This window comes from Leptinotarsa decemlineata, unplaced genomic scaffold (genome assembly GCF_025532065.1).
Source record: "Leptinotarsa decemlineata unplaced genomic scaffold, Ldec_3_MD MMD2_tig00001393_RagTag_RagTag, whole genome shotgun sequence".
NCBI classification, from domain to species: domain Eukaryota; kingdom Metazoa; phylum Arthropoda; class Insecta; order Coleoptera; family Chrysomelidae; genus Leptinotarsa; species Leptinotarsa decemlineata.
Genome location: NW_027412562.1, coordinates 4,117,409 through 4,133,114, shown reverse-complemented (window position 1 = coordinate 4,133,114; position 15,706 = coordinate 4,117,409). Strand labels below are relative to the sequence as shown.

General features: G+C 36.2%; 1 protein-coding gene across 3 annotated transcripts in view; it reads right to left on the bottom strand.

The window, feature by feature from the left end:
• The window catches only part of LOC111513033 (NAD kinase), a 109,044-nt gene that overhangs the window by 79,129 nt on the left and 14,209 nt on the right, over positions 1-15,706 (bottom strand). For 2 of the 3 annotated variants that reach the window (XM_074175837.1, XM_074175836.1), the window contains exon 2: positions 1,693-1,776. In XM_074175837.1, coding sequence (XP_074031938.1) covers positions 1,693-1,776 — 84 coding nt within the window. Of the gene's footprint in view, positions 1-1,692; positions 1,777-6,221; positions 6,363-15,706 lie in introns of those variants that run through there. The other variant, XM_074175839.1, reaches the window with a different exon arrangement.

The window sequence follows — 15,706 nt, the reverse complement described above, 5'->3', positions numbered from 1 at the left end:
AATCATTTTTCACCATCTTTCAATTTACCAAGTAATATACGGGGGGTTTCATTTGAAAAAATGAACTTTTGACTACTTTTATGCACAATGGAAATAATAGTAATTTTAGCACGCCCTGTATGATATGGAGTCGATTTCTTGGTGTTATTTGAATATTTAGAGTTTGTCGAAACTATCATCAAAATATCAACTTTTCATGAATTGAGAGTACTGATGTACTTAATTTCAATTAAGGCTATGTTTTGGACCATATTTAGCACAATTTATTTTTTATCTCGAAAACAGATAGAGATAGGTACAGGACATTATTAACAAAAATGTATTAAAATACCAGAGCGATTCCAAAAATGTATTAATATACGGGGTGTTCCATTCAAAAAAATAAAGTTGCTAGGACTTTTTGATGGAAGTGGCAACGCCGCAATGCTGAAAATATTTTAGATCGATAGAACAGGTAAGGAAATGTGAGAGGTGAAATTTTCAGAAAAATCATGCTTTGCGTTTTCCAGAAACGTCTAACCTACCATCGACCGTGAGTCACGCTGTATATTATGATCGAAATAGTGCTCATCTATTTATATTTTTCATTTTCATGGAATTATTCTCCAGCAGCTTGACTGCATCAACCCTTCTTAATATTATGTCATTTTTACAAACACGTTGATTCGTTTTCTGATGGCGTTCCTAAATTTCTGCTATCGCAGATGTCGGTTTTAAAGTTTGGTCAGACCACCAACGCTGACATAGCTAACTTGGATGTCATACCAATAGGTGGTGCCACTTACGCCTCGCTTGCGTTTACGCAGCTCATTTTATCAAGTAATTTTCTTGATGCTTTAAATGTTGTCTCATTTGCATAGAATTATTTTCCAGTAGCTTGACTGCATTAACCTTAGATGATTTTATATAAACTAGCGTTCCGCCCCAGCTCTGCATAGGTGTAATGCTGATACAAAATATACACATAAACGCGTGTGGTCGCTACTAATCATAAAGTACTATAGGGCGAAGCGCGGCCTTTGACGCGCTATTAATAGGCACGAGCCGCCGCCTCCGGCCGGTACCGCCGCAACCTCTATATCCCTGCATTTTAAATCTGTAATATCTTCGACAACATTCATATTGATCTATACCTATTAAATGCACAATGTATTTAAGGTACTTAATAATGTATTTAATGTATTTAAGGTAAATGATAATTCAACAGACTTAATAAGGATTAATGCTGTACCTACTGCTTAAAATCGCTTCGTAAATAAGCCATTATTTCTCGATGATAAAAAACGGTTATTGTGGGGTATCCCTAAGAGATAGACATATACTATCTGGAACTTTTTCGAAGACCTTTCAAAGGTGTACAATACAGCAGAATATTTTTTGAGCTTTCTCGCGCAAAAAAAATGTGTTTATTCACGACATTACATTAGAAACCTCTGAAATTATAAGTGTTTCTGTATTATGTTATGCATGTTATATACATATAAACCTTCCTCTTCTATCTCTATCTATTTAAAAATACCCCATCAAAATCCGTTGCGTAGTTTTAAAAATCTAAGCATACATAGGGACAGAGAGCGAGAAGAGACTTTGTTTCATACTATGTAGTGATTCCGAAACCGATGACAATATTTTGCAATAATTTGCTGTATGATATTGCAAAGTAAAATTTTGATGTGTAAAGAAAACACTTACATGACCATAGATGAATTTTTCATAATACGACCACATGGTCCAAATTGTTGAACTGGTGAAGGTGCATTCAGTGATCTGGTCCTCCTGGAAAAGAAACAATAATTTAAAAATTTCGCTATTGAAAATACATACAGACATAGTGCATCACTATTTCTCGCCATTGGCCTTCTGTCAGGAACCTCTATAACGATCACGCGACTGCGGTAGAATGAGATGTTGAAGACACCATCAAGCATGCCAAGACGAACCCCTCAGTTTCCGACTTCAGCCCCCTCAAGCTGAGGAAAGCGAAAGTCAGGCGCTTTGATAAGCCCCAAAGTCTTCAATGTTATTGAAGAAGACCCCATGCATTGGCTTATCCTGGTGTTACCGCAGAAGTTAGGTGATATCTGCGGCTTTCGTATGAGCTTTTTGCTGAACGGGTTCCAACTCGGTGACAGAGTTGTGGTCACCTCGTTCAGAGTCGAAAACTATACCAAGTTCATCAGCTGCTCGGACAGCTGCCGTGAAGATAAATGCTCCAATTCCTGCTCTCTCATGGTCACGGACCATGCAGAGAAGGGAATCCAAACTCCTGTCGACTTTACAGGCTACATCCAGTACCATTCTGTCATGTAGACACTCCAAACTCAAAAGTCCACGGCCTCCCTGTTGTCGGGCGAAGTACAACCGTGGAACGGACGATTTGGGATGCAAACTTCCATAGAGATGCATCATTTTTCGGGTCTTTACGTCGAGTTGATACAGCTCCTCCCGAGTCCACTTCAAAAATCCAAACGAGTAGAGCAAGATTGGAACGGCAAGCATACTTGTTGCAGCAACTTTGTTCTTCCCCGACAGTTCCGATGACCAGATCTGTCGAAGTTTGTGTTGATACTTGCCGCGGAGAGAGTTCTTCACTGCTGTTACCTCTTGTGAGTGGCGTTGTTTCACCCCGAGGTAAGTATACGTCTCTCCGGCATCCAAATGACGTAGGATGCTCCATCCACGAGCTGCACATCCTCTCCGTAGTCTCTGCATCGTCCTCTTTTGAGATGGATCATTGCACATTTGTCTATCCCGAATATCATACCGATAGCATGTATGTACTCTTCCACCACCCTCAAGGACTCATGGAGCCCCTTATCTCCAGAGGCATAAAGTTTAGGACCACTGGGATATTACAGTTTAAAGTAGACTTAGAAAACGGACAAAACTTATGAATGAGAAACAGCCTAATATAATAAAATTTGTGAGTACCTTGTCTAGAGCAAATAAGCAATATTAATGATAAGTTAATGTATGTTTTCACACACTTTCAATTTATATATCGATGCTAGAAGTATTATTAACTTCATGTCTCACCTAAAATTGATCTGTAAATTGTTGTTATTTTCGGGCAATAAATGCTTCATTAATGTTATTTATTACTAGTTGTTGCACGCGGCTTCGCCAGCGTAGAATTTGGTTTGTCACATTAAGTTTCGTGAGAGATCATTGTAACATGTAACAAATAGTTACATTATTTTTTTATTAAACCAAAACTTCAGGTTTCCAACTTCCAAACTGACGAAATTCAATACAATCTTTAAACCCCTATTTTTCCCCTTGGGGGTGGAAATTCCTGATTCCCTTTCTTGATGCTCATTTACGCTATACAAAGAACCTACCTGCATATCTCAAGATACTAGGTTCAGTAGCTTCGGCTGTATGTTTATATAAGTAGAGTATTTATTCAATTGCTTTCAAATATTTTATAAATTTACTATATATTTACAAATAACTAATTATTTATTTTAGAATTCATTGTATAATAACCTTAGTGATCCACGAGCAGGTTAGCCTTTGTGGATTTTCTCTGTGTTTATTTACTTGCATTCTTCAATAATGAATTGAAAGTATGTATTGACTCTTTGGTAAATAAATATTAAGTATTATTATTATATTATAAGAGCGGGCAACAGCTAGTAATTTATATTTTTACTTTAAAAATACAATAACTGAAAAAATATGCCAACTGCACTAAGTAATGAATAGCTTAGAGAATGGAATTATGTTACCTATAAAGAAATTCGCAAAAACACATGAACATATAATGAAAGTCATAAAATAAATTGTTATAGACCATATATAGTGAAGTCATTAATATGCAGACTTTTTTTATGAATTGAATTTGATGAAATTGAACTTTACGAATAGTATATGCCTCCAGTTCCACTGGAAATCCACAAAGGAAAATAATTGTAGACTAAAAAGCGGACAAATTAATTTGCAGGTAGTGGTTCCACTAGCTTTTTAATCTATTGTTGACAAATTAATTTGCAGGTAATGGTTCCACTAGTTAATTATCGAAAAATCAATTAGGATAATCATCATTTAACAAACAAAGTCCACATCGGACCAAAAAACTTTAGGTATATAAATAGCTAACCCTTGTCTTTAGATTCAGTATCAATTGGCTTCTCCTGAAGATGCTAACTTTGTTGGCGAAACGCGCGTCGAGTGCAAAAATATCAGTTTGGTGTTAAGGTAATTGATCTCTAGAAAAAGTTTTCAACTTTCACACCAAAGGTTCCAATCTCATCGTTTGAAACGATTTTTGTGAAAATCTTAGTGTTTTAGGGTACTTTCATCAATATGGCTTTCTGGATATCTTTTGAAACAAATGATACCATTATGAGGAATCTGTGTCAATCGACAGGGATCCGGAATTTGAAAATAAGGACTTACTTGTTCAAGTTCAGCGAGTAATTTTAAATATTCATGATTGCTTGAATAAGGAAAACTGTCACACTTCACAGAATGCTATTGTGAATAGAATATGCGTGTTAACGAAACTATCTCGTTTGGCAGTTCTTCGAGTCATTAAAATAGGGGATGTCATTGACCATGCAATGAAACGAAAACAAAGGAATGAAAAATTCGCAAACGTTGATGGTGCTACAAAAGATGTGATTCGGCGAACAATTTATGGTATATACCAAAAAAATGAAGTACCAACCTTGGAAATGATTTGGTATAAATTACTCGACTATCCCCATTACAATTACAAATCTTTAGAAACTCTACGATGTGTCTTATTGTCTTGTGGTTTCAAATATAAAAAATTGAACATTCGTATGGTCATAATGGATTCGACACGCATTGTTCAACTCCGACAAGAATATTTGAGGCGAATGAAAAGCTACCGAGAATCCAGCAGACATATAATCTACCTCGACGAAACTTGGTTTGCACTTTGCACTGCGCACTTTGAACACACCTTCTTCAAGGGGAAAACGTGTTATAATTTTGCATGCCGGGAATGAAAGTGGTTTTGTATCTAACGCTTTGCTTCTGTCGGCCAAAAATATAAAAGATTCGTCTGCTGATTACCACCAAGATATGACTGCGGCTTTATTCGAAACCTGGTTCTGTAGCAGCTTCTCCCAAATATTTCTCCAAACTCGGTTATTGTTATGGATAACGCTTCGTATCATTCTCGGTTATTGATTTCATTACCAAACAATAACATAAAGAAAGCAGATATTGTTGATTTCATGCGAAATCATAACATGGAAATACCCGAAAAGATTCCAACGAAAAAGGTATTACTGGCGACCATAAAACAACGTAATTTCAAAAAAGAGTATATTATTGAATCGATGTGTGAAAGACGTGGTCATATTCTCTTACGTTTGCCTCCATACTATTGTGTGTTCAATCCAATTGAAATGGTTTGGGCCACAATAAAAGAAAGCTTGCGGAAATGTAATCAGTCACCCACTTTGAATGCTGTGGTGCTTGACAATATAAGGCGAGTGGTGAATGAAGTAGATAATAGTGATGTGTGGAAGAACTGTGTGGCCCACGTTATAAAAGAAGAGAAGAAATATGACGTGCAAAGTTCCATAAATCCGATCGTTATTCAACCCGATGATGATTCCACCACATCCGAATATAGCGAAGAAGAATTTTGATTTTTCTAGCAATTTTGTTGGCCTCTATTATTTTTCAAATATATGTTTGACGAGAATTCCGTGTAATTATTTGTGTTTTCATTGTATTTTAGAGTTTTCGACTCGGAAATCAACTACCTTGAATTTCGAAGTTTTTCATAATTACCCATGGTGGAAAAATTCAGTTGAGATAACTTTTTCATGAGGTGATCAATTGCTATGATTGTAAGAATAAGTAACTGAAAAAATTCCACTGAAAAATAATATGCCGACGCCTATGTCGAGGCGGTAATTCCTTCTCTGTGCTGTTCCAATCGGTATTGGAAATACTATATAAACTGTATTTATGTAGAGTTTCAACTACTAAATCCGTTCAGTCGTTTAGGCGCGAAAGAGCCTCAAGTCAAACATACATCTATCCTCACAAACGTTCACATTTATATTAGTATATAGAATATAGATATAGATTATCACTATGCGGCGTCACGGCAATCCTGCTCAAAGTTCGCCTGAATGCTGACCTGGACGAACAAACTGATACCTCGCAAGTAATGAGAATCACTTCCAAGATAGATCCTATAAATGAATACACGACAGACAACTCCAAAATACCTTGTTAACAATTCCTGTTCGTCGATAAGGCTGACACACCGCGTATAATTATTCTTCTGTTCCATTATTGAAGAAATAATCGATCGTTGTAGTCGTGAATTTTTAAACAAGAACACGCTGATGAAGCGAAAAGCAGTTCAAACTATACTGCAAGGAACTGTTCGAAAACTGAATTAGAACGACATAAAAAGTGTGACGGGAAATATGTTTATCTCGATTATTCATTCTTTCACTTTTCTCAGAACACGCTGGCAAAATGTATTTTTTCTTGATGCCGCGGATATAAAAATAGATTTACACTGTAGTACAGCGAGTCATTTCAGGAAGACAGCTGAAAGAAATAGAAATGAAATTCAATTTCTTCGGAAGTTATTCAAATATTCTTTGAGGTATTTTTTTTGTTGAAATTGTTACTTGTGTAACGAGAGTTCTGCTCTAAGGACCTCTGAAAAATACAAAAATTCTATATGATCTAAACAATATGTTCGTTTTATAATAGTAGAGTGTAGTAGAGTAGAGTAATTAACCATTTTGAATATCGGGTTGTTTCGAAAGTATTGTCCAGTTCTATGTAATATCTCAGTAAATACGTATTCAAGTAATTCCAAATAGGCGCCTTTTCGACCAGGGCTGAAGCCTTCAGAAATGTTTAAAAGCTATAAAACCGATTAAAAAAGGAAAAATAAATTACAGGAGATCTGAGTTCGGAAAGTGGGAGGGGGTGAGTAAAAAATGGTTTATCTTGATTTATGGCAAAACTACAAGTCCTATGGAAAAAAGTTAAATGGCAAAGTTGTAGGTAATAAAAAGATCTACAACTTTTGTATTAACAATTTTTTTACACAACCTCAAAATTTATGTGAAAAATTCAAATCACCAAGTTTTTGGTTTTTTAATTTTATCTTTTTCAAAAAAAATCTACAAAATCTGGTGAAAACTTATCTTTTCATATCACAAATACACTGTAATTGATTTGATTTAAAATAATAATTTTTTCACCTTATTTTGACTTAATATCAAAAAAGCACCCTAATTTTCAATCGAAAATTCTCACGTCAAAATATCAGCTTTTTTCAAAAAGTGGGTGTGCTTTTCGTTCGTTGAAATCTCTACTTTCTGATGGTTTAAAAAAATATACATCACTATAGTAAATGTTCCCAGAAAATGCAAAAAATCGAAAAAAAATCGAATTCGAATTTTTTTATCATTTTGTACAATTTCATCAAAAAAATGTGATTGCTGCAATTTTTTCGGTTAAAAAGTTTATTTATTAAATTCTAATTAGGTACATGCATGTCGTATAAAATCTCATAAAATATAAATATACATGAAAATCGTATTATTGAATTTAGATTAATTATATTTTTAACAACCTTAATCTTGCTATTCATAAATAACTCATCTTGAATTTTAATTACTTATCCATTAGTTTTTGTCTCTTTGATGGCATTTTTTCGTTGTTAGATTCGACAAACCTTTCCAATTCAAGTATATCTTCGAAATCTTCAAGACCATCACCTTCTTCGTCTCCAATATTATTTCCAGTTTGCATTGGTTCTTCATTCACAATTTCACCTGAATCATTAACTTCCTCGTAGGTTTTTTCTTCCAGATTGCAGCAATTTTCAGAACCATGACAATATGACCATAAATTTGGGCATTTCAAACTATGTTTTCGACAGCCACATTTTAAACTGTTAGTTTTTTAAGGAATACTTCCGGAATTAATTCCTTTTCTGTAAATTTGGGCATAATGCCGCATTGATGTTGTTTTCCCTATCTGTTGCTGTCAGTTCGTTACCCAACCAAGTTTGAAGCTGATAATATGCCCTGTAACAATGTTGTTCTGCTGCTCCCTCTGTGGGTGGGAGGTTTGCCAAAATGGAAGATGATTTAATTTTTGCCAATTGATATTTTTGAGCTCTTTTTTGTACAAATTTTAGATGCTCAACAAATTTTTCTTTTATGATCCTAAAATCTTCGTGATGCAAATTGTCTTCAAAATGTTCTGTTCCTAAATCCAGCAAAAAGTATTTATTATCCCCTTCTCTGTGTCCGACAACTACATCGATGATAAAATTAATGCAGACGAGGCGAGCTGCACTAGAAAATGTCCTCTGATAGCTCGTGCATATGCCTGCCCGGAAAGAGATTTGTCGGATGAATTTTCGGCATATATTTAACAAAAAGCCTCTTGAAGTCCACTATGAAGTATCTAAATTCAATAGTACGATTTACATGTACATTTATATTTTATGAGATTTTCTATGACATGAATGTAATTAGAAATAAATGAATACATTTTTCAACTGAATTAAATTGTAGCGATCACATTTTTTTTTGAAATTGTACAGGAAGATTTGAAAAAAATCGAATTCGAGTTTTTTTCGATTTTTTGCATTTTCTGAGAACATTTACTATAGTAATGTAAATTTTTTGTACCATCAGAAAGAAGAGATTTCAACGAACAAAAAGCACACTGACTTTTTGAAAGAAGCTGAATTTTGACGCGATAATTTTCGATTGAAAATTAGGGTGCTTTTTTTGATATTAAGTCAAAATAAGGTGAAAAAATAAATATTTTAAATCAAATAAATTACAGTGTATTTGGGACATAACAAGGTAAGTTTTAACCAAATTTCGTAGATTTTTTTTTGAAAAAGACATAAAATATCAAAAACTTGGTTATTTGAATTTTTCACATTAATTTTGAGGTTATGTGAAAAAACTGTAAATACAAAAATTGTAGATCTACTTATTACCTACAACTTTGCCATTTAAATTTTTTCCACAGGACTTGTAGTTTTGCCGAAAATCGAGATAAACCATTTTTTACCCTTAAAAACTCACTCTCTCCCACTTCCCGAACTCAGATCGCCCGTAATTTGTTTTTCCTATCATTTTTATCACATCATATTTTTCCAATGAATTTCATCCTACTGTTTTTTTTTGGTTTCAAAAATTATCGACCGTGGTCTATTTGATCCAGTGCGCTTTTGGCAACGTAACACAAGTCGATTAATTCCGTCAACATTAAGGTCGTGTCTTCGGGATTCGATGAAGTCGACGAAGGCCGTATCTTCGCTTGAAGAGAAGATAGTCGGTTGGCGAAAGGTCTGGGGAGTATGTGACGTCAAAAAACTCTACGAGTCGATGCTTCTGGCATACTTTGGAGTGTTTAAACTCCTATTCTATCGAATTTATTCAACGGGCATTTGAAATGGCCCGCGACGCAATAAAACAATTCCTTTATTTTATATTCTCATCAGTACGGAAACAGTCAAATTCTGTTGTTTTATCATGATGTTTGGATATTCATCTTTGTTACTTCGGTTAATAATTATTTGTATAGTTTTTTACTACTGCATCTTTGTTAGTATTTAGTTTTGAGTTATTGGATACCGAAAACAATTTAATATTTGTAATATTTTCGTCCCTAATGCCGGTGACATACTTTGCGATTTCCGAGCGGTTTTTTCCAGCGCGGTTTCCGTGCGGAAATTGCTGAGTAAAAATCGCTACAGTGAGTACCTGACATTGTCCGCGATTTCCGTGCGATTTCCTAACAGTACGGATTTCTAACTGGAGGTGGAATATTCCCTTGTCGTCCTTCAAAGCCTTCAAAGCAACCACTATGAAGTTTGCTGTTGCTGCGATATTTTACCATCGAATGGTGATATCCCTTTGCGCTTTGGAAGCAGAAGGTGCTCTTGCTGGAAGACGCCACCCAAGGAGGTACGACGTGCAACAAAAGAGGAACCAGGAAAAAGAAGGTTTCTGTTATATAAGTGCCCCTGTTACCCTCCATGCTTTTATCTCTTTCCAGTTTGTTAGCAAAACAGGGGTCGCTTTTGTCCCACGAAAAAGGGTGATTTTCTACTAGTCCGGTCATTATACAATATTGAATTAACGAAAATTGCGACAGAGCTTAATTTTGGTGAAGACCTTTATTTTACCATAAAAAATAAAAGTTTGAAAGTGCCAATCTGTCCCATGAGCGCTTCAAAAGTTATTCGGGGTCAAAGGTGAAAATTTCAGGTTTTTTAGTTTTTCTCGAAAACCCTAAGTTTTATCAAAAAATACCTCGGACCAAAGTTGTAGATCTCAAAATTCTCTTCAAAAATGGTCCTTATGCTTTTTTCTGTAAGTATCACCGTGCCTGAGATATCGCAATTGTAAAAGTCAAGTTCTATGTAATACGCACACATTAGCCACGTATAAACACATACAGGTACTTAAGCAAGTAAAAATGCCTATTTTTGTCTTTTTTATGTTTATACTATATATTATATTCAGAAAATATACATTTAAAGGACCGTCAGTCCCTTCGAAAATCCCCTCTACCCGTATGGCCTTGAATATAACATCTGGCTACCTATTCTATTGTCCATGTGGCGTCGTTCATGTGCCTGCTTCTTTTAGAGGTAAACGTTCTATTCAAATGAATATACGTATTTATTACAAGCGTCTACTATAAGAGTTTTTAGTGATTAATATTTGAAAAAAAAGTAGCAATTTTGCTTTATTTGTCTAAGCTTTTGACTGAAGGTGAAACTGTTGTGGTTAATCGTGGAATGCAAACTTTAATCGATGCAAGTGATGCGAGAAGTGATGAGTTTACTGAATATTCAAAAGGTCTAATTGCAGAAAATCGTACACCCGGAAAACTTCAATTGCCGCAGCAAAAAGACAACGTGAAGATGAACAGGCTAGTACTTCAAAAGTAAGTCCACCTCGTACTAGAGCACGAGTAAGTGAATCCAGCTTTAGTTTTAAAGAAAACTGCTTATTTTGTGGCGATGAAGCAGATGAACAGGCTGAGAAAAAGGAACCGCAGAGTCTTCAAAAAAAAGTTTACAAAGTTTCTACACTCAAATTTAAAGAATCTATTTTGAAATTAGCTAAACATAATTCTGATGACTTATCAAAAGCTGTCGTTGATCGTATTAATTTTGAATATGATTTAGTAGATGCTGATGCTAAATACCATGATAGTTGTTACAAGTCTTTTCTAAGACATAATGCTGGCGGTAAAATTGGACGTCCACAAAGTGCAATGGAGGAATTTTATTAATTTTTGGAAAATAGTAACGACTGCTGGTTTAGGTTAGATGAATTAAAGAATTTTTGTGAAAATGTAGCTTTAGATAACAGAATTCTAAAAGTACGATTGAAGTTAAAATATGGTAGTAGCATTATTATTACAGAGAAACCCGGGAAATTAACATTTATTTGTTTTATAGACAATTACGAGAAGATATTCAATCTTGTGTGTTTGACAATACGATATACCCCCCACCAGGTAGAATGAATGAATGAATCAGATTGAAGTATCAGAAAAAATCAAACTGACAATTACACTCCATAAACATTATCAACCCGAATAATCTTCATGCAGTTAAATAAGTATTGTAACTAAAAATTACGTAATAACGATTCGTGGAATAGTTCTACTGGGGAAACCACTTTAAAAAAAACTCGCCAAGTACACTACCTCACAGGTGGTGTGGAAACGTGTGCATATTACATTGAACGTGACTTTTACAATTGCGATATTTTAGAAACGGTAATACTTACAGAAAAAATCATGAGAACCATTTTTGTAGAGAATTTTGAGATGTTCAACTTTGGTTGGAGGTATTTTTTTGATAAAACTTACGGTTTTCGAGAAAAACTCAAAAAACCTGAAATTTTGACATTTGACCCTGAATAACTTTTGAAGTGCTCATGGGACAGATTGGGACTTTCAAATTTTTATTTTTTTATGGTAAAATAAAGGTCATCAGCAAAATTTAGCTCTGTCGCCATTTTCGTTATTTCATTACTGTTTTCAGGTCTAATTTGATCGGACTACTACGCTACGAAGACTGTATGTTCATGATTCAATGAAGTCGATGAAGGCCGTTTTCGCTTGAGAAGATGGTAGTCGGTTGGCGAAAGGTCTGGGGAGTATGGTGGGTAAAACAGAACTTCGACGCTCAATTCGTTTAATTTTTGGACGGTGATTTGTGGAACGTGCGGACGGGCGTTGTCGTGGAGCCGGATCAAATACCTTCTGTTGATCAGTGCCGGCTGCTGCAATTTCCTCACAATAAGAATTCTGCTGTGATGTTTTCGTTCGGTTGTAGAAAGTTATAGTGAATCACACCAGACGCTGACCAGCAAACAGTAACCACTGCTCTAAACGTCTTCTGTTGTTGTAGAGGATCCACTTTTCATCACACGTGACGATCCAATCCAAACAAAAATCGTTTTAATTGCGCGAAAACAAAGAACGACAGACCTTGAAACGTGACAATTTCTGTCGATCGTTGAAATCGTGGGGCACCCACTTTTCACCTTTCCAATTCGTTTTAAACCATCTAAAACCGCATAGGAGCTGACGCCCAGTTCATTCGCCATCCCACACACTGTTTGTGATGGATCAGTCTCCACCAGGGTCCTCAAATCCTCGTCCTATAGTACGACCACTTCGGGGCTCATCTTTGAAGCTAAAATCTCCGGAAGAAAATTCTGCAAACCAACGTCCAACAGTGCGTTCATTAACACTATCATTACCAAATGCCTGGGTAATTTTTCGGACTATTTTGGCAGCCCTTTGGTTCAATTCAAATTCGTATAGTAATAAGCCGAAAAAAGACAAATTTTAGAAAAAATGAACAGCATCAATGTATAGAGTACAATTTTCTCTATCGATCAGAATAGACCACGACACAGTAGAATAAATAGTTATCGTGAAATGGAGCTACAAAAATACACCAGTGTGAAGGTTGTATTGCATTGTATTAGGTTGTTTCAAAAGTTTTGTACGTTTTAATGTCATGTATTTTTGACCAGTATGAAGGCAGCCATGGGTTTTCGGCCACGAATTGGGGGAATTTACCGTTAACGGAAAGGAGTACGCCAAACCACCATTGGTCGTTGAAATTCATAGCTGGCCATGAAATGTTGTCTTTTAGAAAAATAATTTCAGGGCCAGCCATGGAAATTTTCACATGAAACAATAGTTTTCAATGTTTTCAATAATACCTTTACAGTCGATTTTGTCGCGGAAAAATACACCCCCTGCAACCCCTTCCATTATTTTGATAAAAAAAATCATATCTTTCGAAAAATATATGCTGCTGGGGCTATTTTCACATGAATAATAATAATAATAAACAGGGTGGGTCACTTTCAGAAGGGGTGTATTTCAGGGTGATTCCCTCAGTCCCCTTCTATTCTGCATCTCACTATTGCCATTATCCGTTGCGCTCAGAAACACTCGAGGGTATAACTGTGGCACCCCCGGAAACCGGAGGCACAAGGTCACCCATCTGTTTTATATGGATGATCTTAAACTTTATGCCTCTGGAGAGAAGGATCTCCATCAGTCCTTGAGGGTGGTGGAAGAGTACACGCATGCTATCGGTATGAAATTCGGGATAGACAAATGTGCAATGGTTCATCTCAAAAGAGGACGATGCGGGAACTACGGAGAGAATGTGCAGCTCATAGATGGAAGCATCCTACACCATCTGGATGCCGGAGAGACATATACTTACCTCGGGGTGGAACAACGCCACTCACAAGAGGTAACTGCAGTGAAAAACTCTCTCCGCGGCAAGTATAAGCACAAACTTCGACAGATCTGGTCATCGGAACTGTCGGGGAAGAACAAAGTAGCTGCAACAAATATGCTTGCCGTTCCAATCTTACTCTACTCGTTTGGAGTAGTGAAGTGGACTCGGGAGGGCTGTATCAACTCGACGTAAGGACCCGAAAAATGATGCATCTTTATAGGAGTTTGTATCCCAAATCGTCCGTTCCACGGTTATACTTCCCCCGACAACAGGGAGGTCGTGGACTGTCACCGAGTTGGAACTCATTCAGCAAAAAGCTCAGATGAAAACGAGGGGTTCATCATGGCTTGCCAGGATGATGTCTTCAACACCTTAGTCTACCGCAGTCGCGTGATGGGTATAGAGGTTCCTGACACAAGGTGCAGGGCCTGCCGCGAGGCGCCCGAGACCCTAGTGCACTTGCTATCAGCATGTACAGCATATGCGGTCTCGGCCTATATCCATCGACATAACGCGGCCCTAAGAGTGCTATATTACCATCTACGGCACTCTTACGGTATTGACGAGACATCGGTGTTGCCCTACGCTCCGGGGGATATTGAATCCGTTGTGGGGAACAAGAAATGCCGAATTTATTGGAACTATTCGTTCGCCACCCTCAGGCTCATACAAGCTAATAAGCCTGATATAGTCCTTCTCGATCACCAGAGCAAAACGATATTTGTCGTGGAGTTTTCAGCTCCTGGCGAGACGAATATCGTCAGAAAAGAGGAGGAAAAACGGATAAACTATCAAGATTTTTCTCTTTGAACTCCGCAGACTCTATCCAGATCACTCTGTCAAGATGGTTGTTCTGATTATTGGAGTCCTTGGTGGAATGATGTCCTCTCTACTCTCGAATCTTAAAATCATACCGGCTTGCCGCACTAAGGCAGAAATCTTAGCCGCACAGATGCAGAAGGCTGTCATTCTTGACTCACTGCGCTTGCTCAGGGCACATGATTCTCGGACCCAATGATCACTTACCCCACTGTGTGGGGAGTGGTCATTGGTTGATAATGCTGGCGCGTCCTCCCGAATGTATCGGGGCTTCGGGGATAGGGCCTGACCAGCGCACACTACGGTGAAAAAAATAAAATAAAAATTAATAATAATAATAAATCTTTATTTTTCAGTTAAAAAGCATAAATGTATGAATACACTCCAGCAGTATAACTGACAAAAACGTCATAATTAATATAGAAATGAATTTAAATGATATGAACACAGTCATAAGTTATTATTATGAAAGAAGTAAAATATATAGTTATATAGAAATATAAAAAATTCATAGAACCTATCGACTTAAATAAAAAAGACACAACAAGAACATATTAGAAAAAGGTTAAAAGTGTCATAGTACAAATGACAACTGTCAGTTGAAAAACAACAGCACAAATATAATATTTGAATTGTCAACAAGAAAACATGTTTATAAAATATACTATTATGTCATAAATTCACTAATACTGTAACAGTTCTTCTCAATAAGAAATGCTTTAAGACTGGATTTGAAAATATTGATATTTGGAGATGTTTGGATAGAGACATCGAGGTGATTAAAAACTTTGCATCCCAAATATAAGTGACTTTTTTGGTATAGGTTAGTTTAGTGCACAGCAGGCACAAAAAGATTTCTGGATCTAGTGTCATATTGATGATCTGTTCTATTTAAAAATTTATCTTTTTGCTTGTATACATATATACAGTTCACATATACACATGCATAGCATGTATATCATACATGATATACATGTGTGATACATACATGTATGTATGTATGTATATATCATACATGTATATACACCTGCATGTATATGTATGATATATACATATACATTAATATCATATATATACACAGTTTATACAGATACAAGCCTGTCA